This window comes from Hemicordylus capensis, chromosome 14, assembly GCF_027244095.1.
Source record: "Hemicordylus capensis ecotype Gifberg chromosome 14, rHemCap1.1.pri, whole genome shotgun sequence".
NCBI lineage: Eukaryota > Metazoa > Chordata > Lepidosauria > Squamata > Cordylidae > Hemicordylus > Hemicordylus capensis.
The window spans coordinates 20,554,990-20,575,482 of record NC_069670.1 but is presented as its reverse complement, the minus strand read 5'-3'; the positions used below and the strand labels follow the sequence as shown (position 1 = coordinate 20,575,482).

The 20,493-nt window shown below is 49.9% G+C and overlaps 1 protein-coding gene across 10 annotated transcripts in view; it reads left to right on the top strand.

Moving 5' to 3' along the window:
* Positions 1 to 20,493, top strand: part of PIP5K1A (phosphatidylinositol-4-phosphate 5-kinase type 1 alpha) — a 90,762-nt gene that overhangs the window by 45,139 nt on the left and 25,130 nt on the right. For all 10 annotated transcript variants that reach the window (XM_053277982.1, XM_053277980.1, XM_053277976.1 and 7 more), the window contains 6 exons: positions 7,681 to 7,811; positions 9,765 to 9,882; positions 14,499 to 14,651; positions 16,101 to 16,400; positions 19,435 to 19,640; positions 20,088 to 20,171. In XM_053277982.1, the coding sequence (XP_053133957.1) occupies positions 7,681 to 7,811; positions 9,765 to 9,882; positions 14,499 to 14,651; positions 16,101 to 16,400; positions 19,435 to 19,640; positions 20,088 to 20,171 (992 nt within the window). The remainder of the gene's footprint in view (positions 1 to 7,680; positions 7,812 to 9,764; positions 9,883 to 14,498; positions 14,652 to 16,100; positions 16,401 to 19,434; positions 19,641 to 20,087; positions 20,172 to 20,493) is intronic.

The following is a 20,493-nucleotide window of genomic DNA, read 5'->3' as shown; positions in this document are numbered from 1 at the left end:
ATTTTAAGCTTGGAAGTGTGCTGCTTATCAGCCCCAAAGCGGTAGGTAGTCAATGAGCCGGCTTGGTGATGTAGCATAAACTTATATTAGTCCCTGAGCCAGGCCACAAATGTTGGCCATTAGTACCTTCTCAAGGGACGAATGCTCATGATTTTCGGCAACGTTCCCCCCCTCCCCAAGTGATGGAAAATACTAGCCGATAGCATTGTCTTGCTTGCAGCTTTCTGTGTGTCATCACCCCTTCCTTCCCTGAAATGATTCGGGTCAAATTGCAGTGGTTTTTTGCACAGAGCAAAGGGTTAGGGTCAAGATGACAGTGGACTAATTGTCATGCTCCCTCCATGGAGTAATTTCTGGAGGGCATTCTGGCCATTTTTATTCCCATTCCTCTGACATCAGTAAAACTTCATAGCAGTCTTTAAAACGTTTGCAAGCTTTTAAAATCCCTTTGCACATTCAGCCACTGCAGGGCCGATGACCTGGACAATCCCATCATGAGAAAGTATTTGCAATGCAGTTACTAGGGAATTCCATCTCTAGGGGAATAGATCTTGTCAAAAAATCACAAGGAGCGCTCGTCCCCCCAGATGGGGACCGACCACTAGCCCAGCCGGCTCATGGACTACATACCACTTCGGGGCTGAAAAGCAGCACTTGTCTAAGCCTAAAATACAATGGCACAAGCACAGAGCAGAGCAGTCCAGAAACATAAAACGTTGTTGTTGATCTATAGTGTATGTTCTACGCTAGAGTACCCTAAATGGTTTACTACAAAGCAGGGAAGCACGCTGTGGCTCTCTCTCTCTCTCTCTCTCTCTCTCTCTCTCTCTCTCTCTCTCTCTCTGTGTGTCTGTGTGTGTGTGTGTGTGTGTGTGTGTGTGTGTGTGTGTGTGTGTGTGTGGACTCTTAGAACTTATAAGAGGAGAGGTCCCTGCCCCAAGTGGCTTGCAATGGTAGACGTCAACCTGGGGAAATGAGAGGAGGGGAATGGAGGGATTCACACTCAGTTCGATGAGGAGGGAGGAACTTGCATTGAGTTCAGCCACGTATATGTGGGCAGGGGTGAAGGGATTGTGCCCAAGTCTTTGTGGGAAAGGTGGGTTTTGAGGAGGAAAGGTGGCAAGTACCCTGTGGGAGCTCAGGGAGGTAGTTCCTTCCAGGAAGAGAGTTCTTGGATTTGAGTTTGCCTAGAGGAGTGAATGAATGAATGAGATGGTTTGAAATGAGATGTGAGTTTGCCAGCTCGGCTCCCCTCCTGTAACCCGTAAACGGCCTGTGAGGCTCATCCTCTGGTTTCTGAAATATTGTCACTTGCCTGTCGTCATGAAGGCTAGGAACTTGAAAAGCAATGCATGTGCCTGATTCCACGGGGCATGTAGTGCAGCAGCAAAGCTTGGTGTCTTGCTCCTCCCCAGACGGAAGCAGGAAGCCAGGCAGTCCCCAGCGTTGCCATGATCCCAGTGTGGATAAACCTCCAAGTGGAGAGGCCTCCACCAAGGAGCTCTGTTTCTGAGCGAAGGCTGGGCTTCAGTCTAGCCTGTGAATAAAACCTTGCAGATGGTGGGTGCGTGCGTACAGGGTTACAGGCTGGACCTTTTGTGGGAGTTGGACACCCAGCAAGAAAGTGAAGGTAGAAAACTCCCCAGTGCCAAGTTTCTGTGGGATGCTAGAGGTTGGGTTGGGCTGGGTTGAGAAGTCGGAAAGAAGGGAGAAGGGAGGGGATTTCCAGAAAACGGCTTTGTGGAAATGAGCCTCAGGGTAGCTCTTGTATTTTTCCACCAAGCAGTAGCTGTACTGGGAGGTGGTCCAAGAGGCATCCGTCTGAACGAGGAAAATAAGGGAAATTGCCCCCTCAAGAAGCCTCGCTGTACGCAGCAGAGAATCTCCTCAAAGCAAACCAGCTTCTCTCTCTCTCCCTCCCTCCCTCCCTTTGAGGCCACCAACCCAAGTATGCGGGCTGGTGAAACACTTAAGCCAGAACCTTATGGACTAGTAACCTATTCCTCCTCATTCTCATGTATTCAGCCAGCCTCTTTTCCTTGCTCTAAGACATTATTTTCAAACTTTGCTTTCCTCTTGTGCTTCTCTGTTGCTGCACTATTGGGGTTTTTTCTTTTTCCTATTCATCTTTCCTCCTTCTGCCTCTCTCCTTGTGTGTGCCAAGTTTGTTCTCCTTTCCCTCCACCTTCTCTCTCTCTCACTCACTCACTCACATATAATTTAATCGTGATCCTGCAAGCAGGGACTAACATCAAAATTTCTGCACAGCGCCTAGCACATATTGAATGGTTCAAGTAATAGGGAACCGTGGTTTTTCCAAGGCTGATCAATGCTGCCAAATTGCCGTAGACCCCTCTTTTCTGTTTGTTTGTTTGTTTGTTTGTTTGTTTGTTTGTTTGTTTGTTTGTTTGTCTGTCTTCCTTTCTTTCCCCCTATAAACTTGATTTGCAGGCTACATCCTCCTCTTCCCTAATCCCTGACCACCCGAGTTTGAAAATTTTTTCAGCCCTGTTGAGGTGGGTCTCAGCTGCCCCCACTCACGATCCCTACCTCCTTCCACGCTTCAGCTCTCTCACTTCTCTTCATCAGTCCCTGACCCTAGGCTTCCGAACTCCAGCCCTCACGCCAGACATGCTAGGGGCCTTCCCTTGCCATGGCACTGCCTGATGACATCACAGGCCAGCACTTGTTTCTGGGTGAAGGAGGGGATTAGAGATTTCCCTCCCTTGAGCAGCGCTGCTGGGCAAATACTTCCTGCGTCTTTAGGGTCAGAATGGAATCTTGGCCCAGGGCTTGACAAATCCCAGGCGCCATGGAGCTGGGGCACCTAGATTAGGAGGTAGGTTATTTAGTGAAATCTTTATTTGTTTCAGGCAGCCCCTTTTCTAAATCAGTTAGTTGTAAAGGCGATAACAGAAGCCCATTTACTGACTGCCTTCACATTGTTGGTCACAGAGTCCGTTGATTTTGTCAAATGTCGGCGGTCTGGTTTTAAATCTTTGGACTTGATCCTAGATCCAAGAGCATGAGGAGCTTAGCAGGAGAGGGCTGGTCTTGCAGTGGTGAGCAGGAATGGCCCCCTTTGCTAAGCAGGGTCTACACTGGTTTGCATTTGAATGGAAGACTATGTGTGAACATGGGTTGCTGTAAAATATTCCCCTTAGGGCTGGGTTTCCCGCCCTGTGGTCCTCAGATGCTGCTGATCTACAAGTCCCATCATCCCCAGCTACAGTTTGTGACTGGGGATGATGGGACTTGTAGTTCAGCAACATCTGGAGGACCACAAGTTAGGAGCCCCTGCCTTAGGGGATGGGTCGTAGTTCCATGGGAGATCATCTGTTTCCATGCAGAGAGTCCCAGGTGCGATCCCTGGCAGCATCTCCCGGTAGGGCTAAGAGAGACTCTTGCCTGAACCTTTGGAGAGCTGCTGCCAGTCAGCGTAGCAGTTCTGAGCAAGATGAGCCAAGGGCCGCACTCTGTATAAGGCAGCTTTCTATGTTTCAAAGAAAAAAAACTGTGAACTGGCTTGGGCTGTTGTCTGAACCATTTGTAGATTCCACAACACGCACGCACACACGTTGCCGTGATAATAAGCTCCCTGATTTGCACTGGAATGTGCTCCCATGGAAGCGGATTTAGAATCTGTGCCCCAGGGAGGAGAGCTGGTCTTGTGGTAGCAGGCATGAATAATTGTCCCCTTTGCTAAGCAGGATCCATCCTGGTTTGCATTTGAGCGGGATATTACACATGAGCATTGTACGGTATTCCCCTCGGGATGGGGCTGTTCTGGGAAGGGCACCTGCGTGCTTGCAGGCAGAAGGTTCCAAGTTCCCTCCCCAGCATCTCTCTAAGATAGGGCTGGGAGAGACTCCTGCCCATAACGGGGAAGCCTCTGCCAGTCTGTGTAGACAATACTGAGCTAGGTGGACCCAAGGTCTGACTCAGTATATGGCAGCTTCCTGTGTCCTAATGGGGGGGATAGTTAGCTTTCTTGATGTAACGCGGCCTGCTAGGGAAGCTTGATAATGGTTTGCCTGGCCAACTTAGTGGCATTAGGACTCTCCAGCTGGTGGGAGGACTGCTTTTTAGAAAGGATTGCATTCATGGAGAAGTCTGTCAACATCTCTTGGCTCAATGGAACGTCCATGTCCCAAGGCAGTATACCAGCACCAGGTACTAGGGACAAACAGGGTACAGCCATTTCCTTTGTGCCTTCCTTGTGAACACCTGGCAGCATTTTACTTGGTTGCTGTTGAAAATAGAAGTTTGGGCTAGATGGAACTTGAATCCAGCAAGGCAGTTGTTAAGTTCTTGGGCGAGGTTTACTCAGTCATGTTTTGAGGCAGGCCAGAGAGAATGGGGAAACAATGAATATTTCAGGTGCCGCCACACAGCAGACCTGTTTAGACACACACACACACACCCTCCTTGTGTACTAATTTGTGCTGGGAGACGGGAAACTGCCTTCTACCGAGTCAGACCTTTGGTCCATCTAGCTCAGTATTGTCTACACTGGCTGGCAGCAGCTCTCCAAGGTGTCAGGCAAGAGCCTTTCCCAGCCTTGCCTGGAGATGCTGCCAGGGATCGCACCTGGGGCCTTCTCCATGCCAAGCAGATGCTCTGCCACTGAGCTACGGTCCTGTCTAACGGTGCGTAGAACCGGTTTGATCACAAACTGGGCCGGTTCAAGTTGGTTTGCCTGAACCAGTTCACATACCCACCGTTCAGTCCGAATTGGCCAAACGGTCCGTGCACACCCTCTGTCCTGTCTCCAAAACTGAGATCAGGGGTTGCCTTATGCAGAGTCAGACCATTGTTCCATCGGGCTCAGTCATGTCTTCTCTGACCGGCAGTGCTGAGGTCTTTCCGGGCTCTTCCTGGAGATGCTGCCAGGGATTGAATCTGGGACACCATGCCAAGCTGGTGCTCTTCCACTGAGCTGCAGCCGGACAGAATGGTGTAGTGGTTAGAGTGCTGAACTAGGACCGGGGAGACCCGAGTTCCAATCCCCATTCAGCCATGAAAACTAGCTGGGTGACTCTGGGCCAGTCACGTCTCTCTCAGCCTAACCTACTTCACAGGGTTGTTGTGAGGAGAAACTCAAGTATGTAGTACACCGCTCTGGGCTCCTTGGAGGAAGAGCGGGATCTAAATGTAAAAATAATAATAAACCCCCGCAAAGGAATAGGAGAGGGACGTAGGAAGCTGCCTTCTACTGAGTCAGCATGTGTGGACTTATTCTTTTCTGCATCGTCTCCGTTTCCACACTATGGACTTGATCATTCCTCTCATACCATCTCCAATGGTTTTGTCTTGTCTTAGATTGAATATAATTCCTCCTACAGGTCTATCCAACAAAGTTGTGTTTGTTTTTTCATCACATGGTTAGTGGACAGTTTGCCGGGGCAGAGCGGTGGGGGGGAATCTCTTTGTTCCTTGTTGGTTTATGCTGAGTCAGGTCCTTGGTTCATCTAGCTCAGTTCTGCTTGCACTGACTGGCAGTGGCGCTCAGTTTCAGTCAGGAGCACTGTGTAAGGCGTGCACATGTGTGTGCGCTCACAGGTATTTGGATGTCCACTCAGTTAATTTTAGATCCCGCTCAGATTGTATCAGGAAGGCCCCCCTCTGAATGCAGGTAGGCACACACAGTGCCTTGACACTGCCGCCCAGAGCAAAACTCATTCCGCACAGAGATCTAAAGAATTAGAGGGGCCACTGGTCAGGAGTCTTTCCCAGCCCTACCTCGATATGCTGCCTGGTAGGGATGAGCCCGGACCGGTCCCGAGGCCATTCTGAAGGCCTCCAGGGCGGTCCGGCACTGGTATGTGGGGGCTCTTTAAGGGCCGGGGAGGGTGTACTTACCACCCCCCGCTGCGTTTCCCCCGCCGGCGCGTTTGTTTCGAAAAGCTTTTGGGGTGGCAGGATACCTCCCTGCCACCCCTTCCCCCCAGTCATCGGCAAACGGCTTCAAAAAGCCTTTCGCGCGTGCATATGTCGCGTGCGGACATCACGTCTCTGTCACGTGCACGTCTGTCACAGAGACGTGATGTGCGCACGCGCAAAAGGCTTTTTGAAGCCTTTTGCCAAAGACTGGGGGAAGGGGCGGCAGGGAGGTATCCTGTTGCCCCAAAAGCTTTTCGAAACGAACGCGCCCGTGGGGGAAACGTGGCTACGGGGGGGGGGGGAGTACACCCTCCCCCGCCCTTAAAGAGCCCCACACACCAGTGCTGGACTGCAGAGTGGAAGTCCAACAACATCTGGGGGACCCAAGTTTGAGAAGCCTTGTGTTTAACACCTCAGTCCTCATGCCTGGCTGAACTAAGCCTGAGTACATGCGCGTGAAAGAAAGGCGTATTCTTCCTCTGCTCACCACTGCCTCAGTTTCCCTCCCCTTCCTCTGTTGTCTCCCTTGTGTGATATCTACATTGTGGGCCCTTCGGGGCAGGGACCTGTTCCTTCATGCTTTGTGACACAGTATCTACCCAGATTCTACTATAAAATAATTTTAACAATAACTCCCTGCGTCTCTCCTTGCACTGTTGCTCTATAAAATGGACACGGTAACTATTTAACGCGTCTTTAAATGCTTTTAAAATGACTTTACATGTTTTTTGGTTGTATTGTCATTTTTAATGTGTATTTAATCGTGTGTTTTAGTTTACGCTTTGTTTTGATTTTGTGAGCTTCCCAGAGAACAAAGGTTATGAGGTGGCCACACAAATACAGTTTGATATTCAATTCACCATTACAGTGCAAGAAGATATTTGCAATTTTTCACAGTCTCCCCTCCCCCCAAGAATTGAAACAAGAAGCAGGAAAACAAAACCTTAATCCTACAATTGAAATCTGAGTTCTTGACAATTGTATTGCTCATTCTGAACTGGTTTCCACCACTCTCTATGTTGCAGGCCTGCTCAGCTTAGGCCCCCCCCCAGCTGTTTTGGGGCTACAACTCCCATCATCTCCAACCACAGTGGCCACTAGCCAGGGATTATGGAAGTTGTAGGCCAACGTCTGCAGGAGGACCAAAGTTGAGCAGCTCTGGGTTTGAGGCAACCAAGGGGTGTCGAGGTTGGGGTGAAAAAACCTCTCAGACCATGTTTGAGGCTCAGCTTGACTCCTCCTGCGTGTGTGGTCTAGCTGATTCTATATTTGCAGAATAAAATAAGCATTAAAATGGTCAGAGAGCTGGTCTCGTCGTACTAAGCCTGAATTGCCTCCTTTGCTAAGCAGGGTCTGCCCTGGTTGCATGTGAATGGGAGACTAGAAGTGTGAGCACTGTAGGAGATTCCCCTCAGGGGATGGGGCTGCTCTGGGAAATGCATCTAGGTTCCAAGTTCCCTCCCTGGCAGCATCTCCAAGATCGGGCTGAGAGAGACTCCTGCCTGTAACCCTGGAGAAGCCGCTGCCTGTCTGGATCGACGACACGGAGTTAGATGGACCAAAGGTCTGACTTGGTAGAAGGCAGCTTCCTATGTTTAAAATACACACAGAGAAATCGAACATCTATATTAAAATGCGACGACAGATGCCAGCACGTGGAAAGAGGGTGGTGAAAACTAAGCTCCCCACCGCGGAATAAAGAGATGCTCTTCTATTGAAAGGAAGCTTCTTCTTTAAGCACCTCCTCTTGTGGACGGCCATACAGAAGGTGTAACGCTTTTTCCCCTCTGCCCCCAGACGACGTCCTCAGCCCTCAAAGGTGCCATCCAGCTTGGGATCACCCACACAGTGGGAAGCCTGAGCACCAAACCTGAGCGAGATGTGCTCATGCAAGACTTCTACGTAGTTGAAAGCATCTTCTTCCCTGGGTGAGCTCTGAACCTTTTTTCTTCCTTCTGGACTTCAGTACGGCAGGGTGGCAGGAGCGGGGTGGGGGGACCTCTTTATAATGGCAGAAGCCGTGGAGTAGCCCATGCGCTGTGCAGGGAGGGGCTGAGCTTCAGGGTATTTCCCATACTTTGCATGCAGGAAGTTTCAGTCAGGGGTCTTGGGTGCCGGTAGAAAAGGGCCCCCCTCTGCCTGCAGTGCAGCTGATCATCTGCCAGTCAGGAGGGGACAGCCATGTGCTAGCTGGGCCAGTGCTCCGATTCCATAAAAAGAGCCTCTCCATGTGTTCACACATCAATATTTTCCAGACCCCTCTGACCACGGGAGGAGAGCTGGCCTTGTGGCAGCAAGAATGAATCATCCCGTTTGCTGGGCAGAGTCCACCCTGGTTTGCATTTGGATGGGAGACTACTTGTGGGAGCACTGGAAGAGATTCCCTTTAGGGGGCCCCTCTGGGAAGAGCGCCTGCCTGCATGCATGGAGGAGCTCCCAAGTTCCCTCCCTGGCATCTGCAGAGAGGGCTGAGAGAGAGACTCCTGCCTGCAAACTTGGAGAAGCCGCTGCCAGTTTGTGTAGGCAACCCTGAGCTACATGGACCAAGTGTCTGGCTCGGTATGTGGCAGCTTCCTCTGACCAAAACCAGCTCATAAGCCCTGGGTGGCAAAGGATAGCCTTGGAGGAAATATTCTGATGGAGGCTTTGAGGTCTCCTGGGGAAGAGATCCACTCCAGGGGGGCAGGTATGGGTGATACTTGATGGCACGCAAGCCCTGTTTTTTTAACGCAGCTGTTTTCAGTGCATAAGTCAAGCCACTCAAAATGTGCAGTCAGTCTTTGTCAGGTTCATTGGCATGCTGGGACTCTCTTCAGTTCCGGCACTACTTCAGACACGCGGAGCTAGTTTAAGTACATTCCATGCCGAATGATCTCAGATGTTCTTGCTTTCAGTGTTGTTCCACATCATTAATGCAATGATAACTGTTTAACCAGAGATAGGATGTTTTGTTTGTTTGTGTAAGGATTTTACAAACAAAATATATACCACTGGATAAACCACGGGAAACTGTTAAATCATATTAATGAAAGCAGAGTGCTTGATCATCCAACCCCTGTTTTGGACTGGCTGTCCCTTTTTGTGGTTTGTGGTTTCTTTTCTGGCTCAAGGCCAGGGCAACCCAGAGATTTTAGGTTTGGGTTTAGTTCTATGATGCAGAAGGAAGAAACATTGAAACAGTTTTGGGGTTTGATTAGATGCCCTGTTCTTCAGACCCTAGAGTTCAGAGTTCCTCATTAATGGCAGACAAGCTTCCTTGAAGGAGCACTTGTTCCCCACTCTTAACCTTTTTGCAGTTTGCAACCCCAAGAGACTTATTTTTATTTATTTTAACTTATTTTTACACTTACATCCCTCTCTTTCTCTGAGGAGGCCAGAGCGATATGGGTGGTTACATTTCTCCTCACAACAACCTGGTGAGGTAGGTTAGGCTGAGAGAGAAGTAACTGGCTCAGAAACGCCCAGCAGGTTTTATGCCTGAAGGAAGATTTGAACTCTGGTCTTCCTGGTCCGAGTCCAGCACTCTAACCACTACACCGAGCTGCTTCAGTACTCCCCAGGATGTTGCTCAGCAGATTTGCAGGGCAATGTTCCCTCTAACAGGGATTCCCAGATGTTGTTGACTACAACTCCCAGAATCCCCAGCTGCAGTGGCTTTTGCTTGGGCTTTCCAGGAGCTGTAGTCAACAACATCTAGGAATCCTTTTTAGAGGGAACACTGGTGCAGGGGTTTCTGGGCATATACTTTGATTTGACGCATGTTCCCTGTGAGTAGGAGGCTTGGCAATCACAACCTTGGAAGATCTTGTGGGTGGTTTTTTTGTGTGTTTATGCGCTCGGGTGCTCATATGCCTAATGGCCCCTTGCCTCTCTCCCTCCAGTGAAGGCAGCAACCTAACTCCAGCCCATCACTACAATGACTTCCGCTTCAAGACCTACGCCCCTGTCGCTTTCCGCTATTTCCGCGAGCTTTTTGGGATCCGGCCAGATGACTACTTGGTGAGTGGCTGAGAGCCTGGGCCTGCCTTTTCCCAAATCTTGCCAGGCTGAGATCTGCTTATGTGGGGGAGCAGGTGAAGGTCAGGTCTGAGCTGGTCTGCTGTCCTTAAACAGGGGCGAATCAGTACACGTGCAAAATGGAGGCTCCCCTGGCAGGGTAACTTTATTCATTTATTTAGAATATGTTTACCTTGCCCTTCCAGTACACTACTGATCAGGGAATCTCACAACATTAATAAAATAGATACAGTGTAAAATAAGACTAATAAAGTTATCTGAATTGTCAAACAAGTTAAAAGACCAGGCTAAAATCACAATTAAAATTACATTTTTAGAATAAAGTTTCAAATTAAAAGTTATTTAAAAAGCTAAAAATTGGGATCTCTGAAAATTACAGAACCTACCAGATATAAGCAGCAGATGAACATAGCTAGGGCAGTCTTTTGCAGGGTGTGCAGCAGGAGCAGGTAATCCAGGAAGGCCTTTTCCGAATGAGAAGACTTCCTGCTGAGACCGTTTTCCAGTTGTCACTTTCTTTGCGTTTCCATGAGAATGGCAGGTGTGTCATCTCCTGAATTGTGGGAGCGGCATGTTACCTTTCTGTTCCCAAATGCAGGAAAGCCTTTTCTAGGGCCAGGCTGAATGTCCTGCCATCAGCCCTTGTAGAAGGTTGATTTAAAGGTCTACCTCGCCCATCTGGAAGTGGCGCCATTAAAGCATGAGCTCATATCCTTCTATGGATTGTAACTTTACAAAGATATTAGAACCAGTTCTAGTTCTCCTGTTCTCTGCTCATAACCCGGGAATTCTTATGATAGACACACACACACCCCTGATTCTAATGCAACAGTAACTGAAAACGTAGCTAAGTTCCGTGTGGCAGCTATTGGAAGACGGTCGGAGAGACTGGATGAGGCCGAGTTGAGTTTTAATTTTAATTCAGTTTTGTATTGGCTTTTGCTTTTGCTTTTTTCCCTTCTGGAGTTATACGATTTGATTGGATTAATGATCCTTAGTTTTGTTGTTTTTGTTTTGGGGTTGATGTTTGTTGTTTTATGTTCAGTAGACCAAAATAAATCTGTGTTATTTCCTGGGAATTGTGGGATGGTTTCCTTCCTGCAAAAGGGACCTTGAATTTGCCTTAACTGTGATTTGGGGGGCATTGCAGTTGTTTGCCTTTTCATCCAAGCTGGAATCGCCTACATGTCCCTGCAGAGCCTCTGTGTGTCAGTCAAAGAATTCTGGGTTACATAGGAAGCTGCTTTCTACTGAGTCAGACCATTGGTCCATCTAGGTCAGTATTGTCTACTGGCAGCGGCTTCTCCAGGACTGTGGGCAGGAGTCTCTCTCAGCCCTATCTGGAGATGCTGCCAGGGAGGGAACTTGGAACCTTCTGCATCCAAGCAGGAAGAGGCTCTTCCCAGAGCGGCCCCATCCCCTGGTGGGGGAAGATCTTCTAGTGCTCACACATGTAGTCTCCCCTTCAAATGCAAACCAGGGTGGACCCTGCTTAGCAAAGGGGACCATTCATGCTTGTCACCACAAAGAACAGCTCTGTTCTGTTTTAGGGCATGGAACTGCTGGGCTTCGCCATCCAGCCTTAGTTTTCTTTTATCTCCAGCTAGATGGAGCTCCGGCAGCTAGTCTGGGAAAGATCCCTCTGTGCCTGATGCTCTGAAGAGCTGCCAGTCAGTGTTGAGAGCACTGGGCTAGATAGACCAGTGCTCTGACTCAGTAGGAAGCAGTATCTTGAGGTTGTAGGTCAGTGCATAAAGCCATCTGCTTTGCATACCAGAGGTTTCTGATTCAGTCCTCGGCATCTTCTGGTAGAGGGTTCTCTGGTACCAAGTGATGACATAGGAAGTTGCCTTATACTGAGTCAGACCCTTGCTCCATCTATCCCAGTATTGTCTACTCTGACTGGCAGCATCTTCTCCAAGGCTTCAGGCAGGAGTCTCTCTCAGCCCGATCTTGGAGATGCTGCCAGGGAGGGAACTTGGGACCTTCTGCATGCAAGCAGGTAGATGCTCTTCCCAGAGTGGCCCCATCCCCTAAGGGTGGGGATGTCTTAGAGTGCTTACATGTAGCCTCCCATTCAGACACAACCAGGACAGACCCTACTTGGTAAAGGGGACAGTCCATGCTTGCTACCACAAGAGCAGGTCTTTCTGCTTGAGACCTTAGCCCTGCTGCTGGTCAGAGTAGACCTCACTGGGCTACGTGGACCAGGGATCTAGTTCAGTAGAAGGCAACTTAAGATCTCCATAAGTATAAGCAGGGCCATTCGAGGCACAGGGAGCCACACACACACACACAGCTTTCTTATTTTGAGCTTCTCCCTGCCCACATAACCTTGAGGACTAGCAGCCTGCTCTTTGTGTTCAACGTAAAACCTTGCAAAAGCAGAAACGAGGCACATGATCCTTCTGAAGCTGCCTTCTTTTAGTCTGTGTAGCTTGGCGTTGCTGCGTTGATTGGCTGTGGCACTCCAGGGTTTGGGGCAGCCAGGGTCTTCCCCAGGCATCAGAGATGCTGGGGTCCCTCTGGACACGAAGGCGATTGGCTGCTGAGCTCCAGCCTCGTACCCTTGGTCCGCTTCATCGTGGCAGCCACACAGACTGGTGTCTGAGATACCATCACTCCTGTTGCTATCTTGCATCTTCCCTCGGTCCTCCCAGCCCTCAATTAGCTCAATCTGCTGGTTTAAAGCTGGGCGGGGTAGGAGGGTGTGGATGCAGTAATTACAGCCTCCCACGCACACCTTCACCCCCCCCTCCCATCTCCCTCCTGCCTCAGACAGCTCGGCCACGTGACGGACACAAACAGGCCTTAATGCAGCAGCCTGGGAAATACTGATGACTGGGCAACTGCCTGGCTAGTCCCCTCTGGCCTCTTCTCCCCACACCCCGCTGCAGCTGTGCTCACTCTGTGCATGTATACACAGCCCCTCTGGTGCTCTCCCAGCTGGGAATGGGGCCATGGCTTGTTGGGAGAGCCCCCGCTTTGCATGTGGAAGGCTCCAGGTTCATCCCTGGCGGGATCTCCCCAGGTAGCAGAGCTGGGGAGGACGAGGCGAGATCTCGGAGAGTGCTTCCAGTTGGTGTCCGGGCCTGCTCAGCTTAGGCCCCCAGCTGTTTCTGGACCCTGCCTGTAATCCCCAGCCCCAGTGGCCAATAGCCAGGGGTTATGGGAGTTGTAGGCCAACATCTGCAGGAGGGTTGGAGTTGAGCAGCAGCCCTGGTGTAGACAAAGCTGAACTAGATCGCCAAAGGTCTGACTGGGTCGAAGGCAGCTTTGTACATGTTCCCAGTTTGCCAGGTTTTTTTTTTTTTTTAAAAAGTTCCATCTCTCCACTACAATAGCCTTCCAGGCAGCTCACTGCAAAAAGGAATTAATTACTGCACAAGCCCAAAACGAGCTGAACAGCAGTTCAAGCATTATCAAAACGGAGCCAGTCAGCATTAATGGCGGTTGGAAGCGGAGGCAAGCAGAATGGTCTTTATCTGACATCTCGAAGAGAAACCTAGGAAGCTGCCTTCTGCTGAGTCCGACCCTGGGTGCCTCTAGCTCAGTATTGTCTACTCTGACTGGCAGCCGCTCCCCCAAGGTTTCAGGCAGGGGTCTGTTCCAGCCCAACCTGGAGATGCTGCCAGGGACTGAACCTGGGACCATCTGCATGCCAAGCACATGTTCTGCCCCTGAGGTGTGGCCCTCTCCCCATAGTCAGGACATTTGTGTGTGAGCCAAGGCACCACCACAGGGAAGGCCCTGTCTCTGGTTACCACCCACCGAACCTCTGATGGCGGGGTGCCCAGAAAAGGCCCTGAGAGGAAGGCAAGAAAGGAGGTGCCCAGGCCAGGGGAGAGCACAACATCGGCCCCCATAGAGACCCGCTCTGACCTGTAAGCCTGTTGGGGCAGCCCCCTGCCCACCTTCCCAGGAGTACGGAAAGACCGGTGTGTCCTGAGAGGAAGGCAAGAAAGGAGGCACCCAGGCCAGGGAGCTCTTGTCCTCCGCTCCTGAAAAGACCCAACAGCCTGAGACAACATTTTATTTATCTTCTGTAATTTGCTTCTTTTAATATTGTAAACTGCTTTGGGTGCCTTGTTGTTAAGGCAGAAAGGTGGTATGAAAATGTAGTAAGTAAATAATAAAAGGGCCTTGGGTAGGTGTGCCTGGGAGAAGGTGGCCCTTCAAACCCTTGAAGGCTTTGTAGGTCGTAGCCAGCACTTTGGATTGCGACCCAAGACCAGTGGGTAGCCCCTGGAGAGAGGAACCTAGGATGCTGCCTTCTACTGAGTCAGGCCCTTGGTCCTTCTAGGCCAGGATTGTCTATACTGACTGGCAGCAGCTCTCCCTAATTTCAGGCAATTTCAAGAGGGCGTCTCTCCCACTTCCAGGGCGGGAACCGGGGCCCGCCTGCATGCAAAGCGAATGCTCTGCCGCTGAGCTAGGGCCGCAGCTTCGAAGGGGGATACTTTCCAGCGCTTGCATGTAGTCTGCCATCCAAATGCAAACCAAGGTGGACCCTGCTTAGCAAAAGGAGCAATTCCTGCCTGCTACCACAAGACCAGCCCCCCTCCCCGTACTGACAAGACCTCCTTCTCTTCCCCCAGTGCTCCCTTTGCAGCGAACCCCTCATCGAGCTCTCCAACTCCGGGGCCAGCGGCTCCATTTTCTACGTTTCCAGCGATGACGAGTTCATCATCAAAACAGTTCAGCACAAAGAAGCCGAGTTCTTGCAGAAGCTGCTGCCTGGTTACTACATGGTGAGCCACTCTAGAGGGGAAGGAGTGTCTGCAGGTTGCCTGTCTGTGATGTCCGATATTCATAATATCCTGAAGTTGCTCTGCTTGTTAGGAGGCACGCAGAGTGTCCTCCCTGCCACAGATGCTCATTCCAGGTACCACCGTAGGGCAATTCGTTTCTTAAAGATAAAGTTTGTGTTGGCTCCTGGCGACCACGGAGCCTTGTGGTTGTCTTTGATAAAATACAGGAGGGGTCGACCATTGCCGCCTCCTGCGCAGTATGAGACGATGCCTTTCAGCATCTTCCTATATTGCTGCTGCCAGATATAGGTGTTTCCCATAGTCTGGGGAACATACCAGCGGGGATTTGAACCGGCACCCGGCAGCATGAGCTGGCTAGGCAAGTCATTTCCAAGGCCCCAAAGTAGTGAGCAAGCTTTTGAATTCCCCAGCATTCTTCTTCAGGCTGGATGTTGAGGAATGCAACCGGGGGGGGGGGAGAAAGACTCAAAGTTGGGTAGGATGGAAAGAAAGCCCAGCCCCCCCAATATGCATTTTGTAATGGCCCATGAGGCACCTGGGGTGGTCACAGATGCTTGTGGTGATTTTTGTCAAGGTCCGCACCCCTAGAAATGGGAAATCGCGGATAACATGGTCATCTTTCAGCTTTCAGCGTGTTCATGCTTTTCTTGTCCTGACTGTCAAGCCTGCAGTGGCCAAACTTGCAAGGCTGTCTTAAAGGCTTTTAAAAATTCTAACAGGGAAACTATTATACAATTTTATCATTGTTGGAGGCATGGGAATGAAAATTGACAGGAAGTCTTCCAAAGATGACTCCATGGAGAGAGTTCAGTCATTTGTCTCCTGTCACCCTAGCGTTTTGCTCTGTGCAAAAACGGCAGCAATTTTACCCTAATTGTTTGTGGGTAGGGATGACGAAGGGATGGTGACACAGAGGAAGCTGTCAGTGCAACAAGGCTATCACCTAGTATGTTCCCTCTCTGGGCGGGGGCGGGGGGGTGTGTGTGGATGCTGCCAGAAATCATGACGAGCCCTTGTCCCCTGTGATGGTACTGATGCCGAAAGTCTGTGGGTCTGGCTCATGAACTGAGATGATGTTCAGGAAGTAGAGGCTTGATAAGATTAACCCCTCTTGGGTGCAAGAGCAATCCTGGGTAGCACCGATTGCTGTTGGGGCAAAGAAACAAAAATGGCACCCCCGCCCACCACATTATTTCAAATTAGAAAACACTAGCCATTCCTAGAGAAGCCATTCCCAAGCTCTCGAGGGGTGATGCAGAGATGGGATAGCTCTGGGTGGCCATTTCCTCCCCCTCAGTCTCGGGTTGATTGTCCTCGTTGAGATCCAGAATTGTCCGGCCCTGGGTCAGGTGGGCTCCTGAGCCCGAAGGATCTCCCCCTTTCTCCCATACTGTGGCACGGCTTGAATGTGGAGGCATCTTGTTCCAGAACCTGAACCAGAACCCCCGCACCCTGCTGCCCAAGTTCTACGGGCTCTACTGCGTCCAGGCCGGCGGCAAGAACATCCGGATCGTGGTGATGAACAACCTGTTGCCCCGCTCCGTGCGCATGCACCAGAAGTATGACCTGAAAGGCTCCACCTACAAGCGCCGGGCATCCCAGAAGGAGCGCGAGAAGGTCTTCCCCACCTTTAAGGACCTGGATTTCATGCAGGAGGTCTCGGACGGCCTTTTCCTGGATGCCGACATGTACAGTGCCCTGTGCAAGACACTGCAGAGGGACTGCTTGGTAGGTGGGGGCTGGAAGGGAAGCGCTTCCACTGCTGCATCTCAAAGTGCTGAGTGCTTGAGGCTTGGCTCACTCTTAGGGGTGGGGGTACTTGTGGCCAAGTTTACAATTTGTTAAGAACAGCCCTGCTGGATCAGGCCCAAGGGCCATCTTTTCAAGCATCCTTTTGCCCACAATGGCCTACCAGGTGCCTCTGGGAAGCCCACAGGCAGGAGATGAAGGTGTGGTCCCACTCCTGTCCTTGCTTCCCTGCAACTGGGATTCAGAGGCAGGGCTGAGGAAATCTACTAATCTGTGAGGAGTGGGAAAAGTCCTGGTGAGTAATGTGCCAGCATAGCTTGAGGAACCATCTGGCGAGTAAAATATTTTTTTCTGGCTGATAAACTGAGCCAACATTTCTGCACCCCTGTTCAGAGACATCCTAAGCCATCAGGATGAGTAGTCATTGATATGTGTCCTCTATGAATTTGTCTAAGCCTTCCAAGCGGGTGGCCTTCGCCACATCCCATGATATAAAAATTACAAAATTTGAAAGAGAAATGCAAAATTGTCAAATATACGGACAGAAACCCCATCCGCAAGGTTCTATATCAGGGGGGCCTAATTTGAGCAGGCCTGTTCTACATTGCTCTGCAGCCCATCGTGCCAGTTAGAGAACAAATATCCTTGCCTACCATTTTCTGTTGAGATTATTGCTTTTATTATTTTCCTGTTTTTCCTTCAAGGGGTTGGGGGACAATATACACAGTCCTCCCCACCCCCAGGCCGTCTTTGCAACAAGCCTGTGAAGTAGGTTAGGCTGGGTGAGGGTGATGGACTCAGTGACCTCATGAACTTGCTATATGTGCAAGGATTTGAGCCCAGGTGCCCCTCTGACTAAAGGTCCACCCAATCAGGGAGCCACTCCCGGAAGGGGCCTTGACTCACTTACTAGTATGAATTGATAAGCTGGCAATGCAATAGGCATATTTAAGGTGACTCCTGAGTACTCCTTTGACCTTCAAATATATTACGTAAAAGCAGATGACAATGCCAACACTGTTTGAAATGTTAAAAGCAGAGTAAAAACAAAACAAGCGTGTGGGTGTCACCAGTCTTAGTGCTGTTCCTCCATCTTCTGTGGATCACCAGATTATATTGTTCACAGCTTTAATTACACACACTCTGGCAGTAATTTCAGTCAACAAATAAGGTAAAAGTGGGGGAGACAAGAGGTAAAGGGAACCAAGGTCATACAGCTGTGTGTCTGTGTTCCTACATTACATACTCCTTAGGAACATAGGAAGCTACCATTTACGGAGTCAGACCCTTGGTCCATCTAGCTCAGTATTGACTTCACAGACTGGCAGCGGCTTCTCCAAGGCTGCAGGCAGGAATCTCTCTCAGCCCTCTCTTGGAGATGCCGCCAGGGAGGGAGCTTGAAACCTTCTGCTCTTCCCAGAGTGGCTCCATCCCTTAAGGGGAATATCTTCCAGTGCTCATACATGTAGTCTCCCATTCATACACAACCAGGGTGGACCCTGCTTAGCTAAGGGGACAAGTCCTGCTTGCTACCACAAGACCAGTTCTCTTCCTAGTAGCCAATATACTTCACGGTCTCCCTTAACTCTTCCCTGCCATTTACACTGGGTTTGAGTTTATATATGTTGCCTCTCTAATCTGTCTTCTTACTAAGCAACGCTCCACCTCCAATACATCCACCTTAATAGGCATTGTGATTCTTTCATGATATTTGGTCATATGGTCTCTCTCTCTCTCTCTCTCTCTCTCTCCCTCCCTCTCTCCCCACATACTTTGCATCTGCCAAGTGTTCTTTAAATCTAGTGATTAACTCTCTTCCTGTTTCTCCAGTATAAAACTCCCCACACTCTTTACACATTGTTTTGTACACTATTTTTAATCTACAATAGCAATAGCACTTACATTTATATACCGCTCTATAGCCGGAGCTCTCTTAAGCGGTTTACAATGATTTTAGCATATTGCCCCCAACATTCTGGGTACTCATTTTACCGACCTCGGAAGGATGGAAGGCTGAGTCAACCTTGAGCCCCTGGTCAGGATCGAACTTGTAACCTTCTGGTTACAGGACGGCAGTTTTACCACTGCGCCACCAGGGGCTCCCCTCGCCCCATTTCACATACTGGACAATCTGTCTTGTCACATCTCCTGTCGTATAATCTCATTCTCACCAGTTGATGTTTCAAAGGCTTAGCTGACTGAACCACCACATTGGCCTTAATGTCATACGTACGTCATGTCCTCTGACATTGTCTAACAAAATTGTCAGATACAAAGGGAATTTTCAAAACCGGTAAGTCAGGTATACATTTAATTCCGGCCATTCTTATTAAAGGAAACCTGCAGCCATTCCTTTGTCCCAATGCAGTAGCTCTCTCTTTGTTCCTTGTATTCATTCCTCTGATGAGACTGTTACTGCTCTTTTAACTATATTCTCCATAGTGTGGGTTTTAGTAATCTGTGGATGTGCTGATGTATTATTCATAATCAGATCTTTCTTTGCTGGTTTCCTGTACCACTTAGTTTGGGGACTTCTCCCAAGATGAATTTTCACTTCCCAATACTGTAACCAAACCAGTTCAAAAGTTTACTATGCTTTTAACAACACTTGTACAGGGTATTGTTATCTGCTTTTAAGTAATAAATTTGAAGGTCTTAAAGGGTCACTCACTAATTACCAAATTCCCGATGATGGGGGCACCCAGATTTTGAACTGGAGCCATTTGCACTCTTCTTGGTTTCGTTGCAAAGACGTCTGTACCTGCTTTTAAAAGAGGAACGAGCCGTTCCACCTCGGCAAGCCCTTTATAGGCTGATAAAATCTTGAGCTTGGCTAAGGACCTGAAGAATCCCTTGGGGCATGGCAAGTTAAATGTCTAAATTTCCAAGCTTGGCATAGGACTGCAGTGATGCAGTGTGGACTCCTTGTTTGTGTAACCAAGTTGGAGACGGGCTTTGAGATATATCCGGCCTGACAATGCGTGTGGTTCCCCCCCTGTCCCCGCTGCTCCAGGTTTTGCAGAGTTTCAAAATCATGGACTACAGTTTGCTGGTGGCCGTTCACAACATTGATCTGGCGCAAAGGGAGCGGGCTGTGGCGGACGGGACGTCCCATGCAGACACGCGGCGGCCCAATGCCCAGAAGGCCCTCTACTCCACGGCCATGGAGTCCATCCAAGGGGAGGCCCGGCGAGGGGGCACCATAGAGACCGACGACCAGTAAGTGTCTGTGGCCACGTGGAGATGGGAGTGAGGGGCGTAAACCTGGGTTGCCCCCTGACAAAAGAAATCTGAATTGATGGATCAGATGAGCTTTGATTTAAACCTGCACACTCGTTTTGAAAACGTGCTTTCCTGGTTTTAAGATGCTGCATCATGTACGTGTTGCAGCTGTCACCATCTTAAAAGAGGCATCCCCTCCTGTGTGAGAGTGAAGAGGGAATGCCTCTTCCCAGATGGAACGAGAAGGGGCATCCCCTCCTGTCTGGTCATGAAAGGGGAATACCTCGCCTGAGATGGTGCTTCTGAGAAGCTTGGACATCCCTTGGAACTTCCGGAACGCATCCTAGCCTTTTCATGAAGCAAGCTCTTTCTCCCAAGCCTCTTCATACTTCCGTGCTCAGCCAGGAGCTCACACGTCCCTATCTCTTGCTTTCTTCCTCCTAGGATGGGAGGGATCCCGGCACGCAATGCCAAGGGTGAGAGGCTCCTTCTCTACGTTGGGATCATAGACGTGTTGCAGTCTTACAGGTGAGAAGAGTGTTTTCGCAGGCTGGTCTGCAGTTCTTCACCTTGCTGGTTTCGCACAGGTTTGTCCATGTGCTTTCCTCGTCCCTTCACGCCGAATAGTTCAAGCTTAGCTTTTGATGAGTCAGATTTTGTTTCTGGTGTGTTCACTTTGGATCAGCGACTTTCCTTTCTATAAAGCAGGGCTGCATAACTGCAGGGCTGAAGGTGTTGGGCTACAATACCCATCATCCCTTTTGGCCACTGTGGATAGGGATGATGGGAGTTGTAATCCAAAACCGGCAGGATGGCCAAAGTGATACAGCCCTGCTCTAAAGCGAGGATT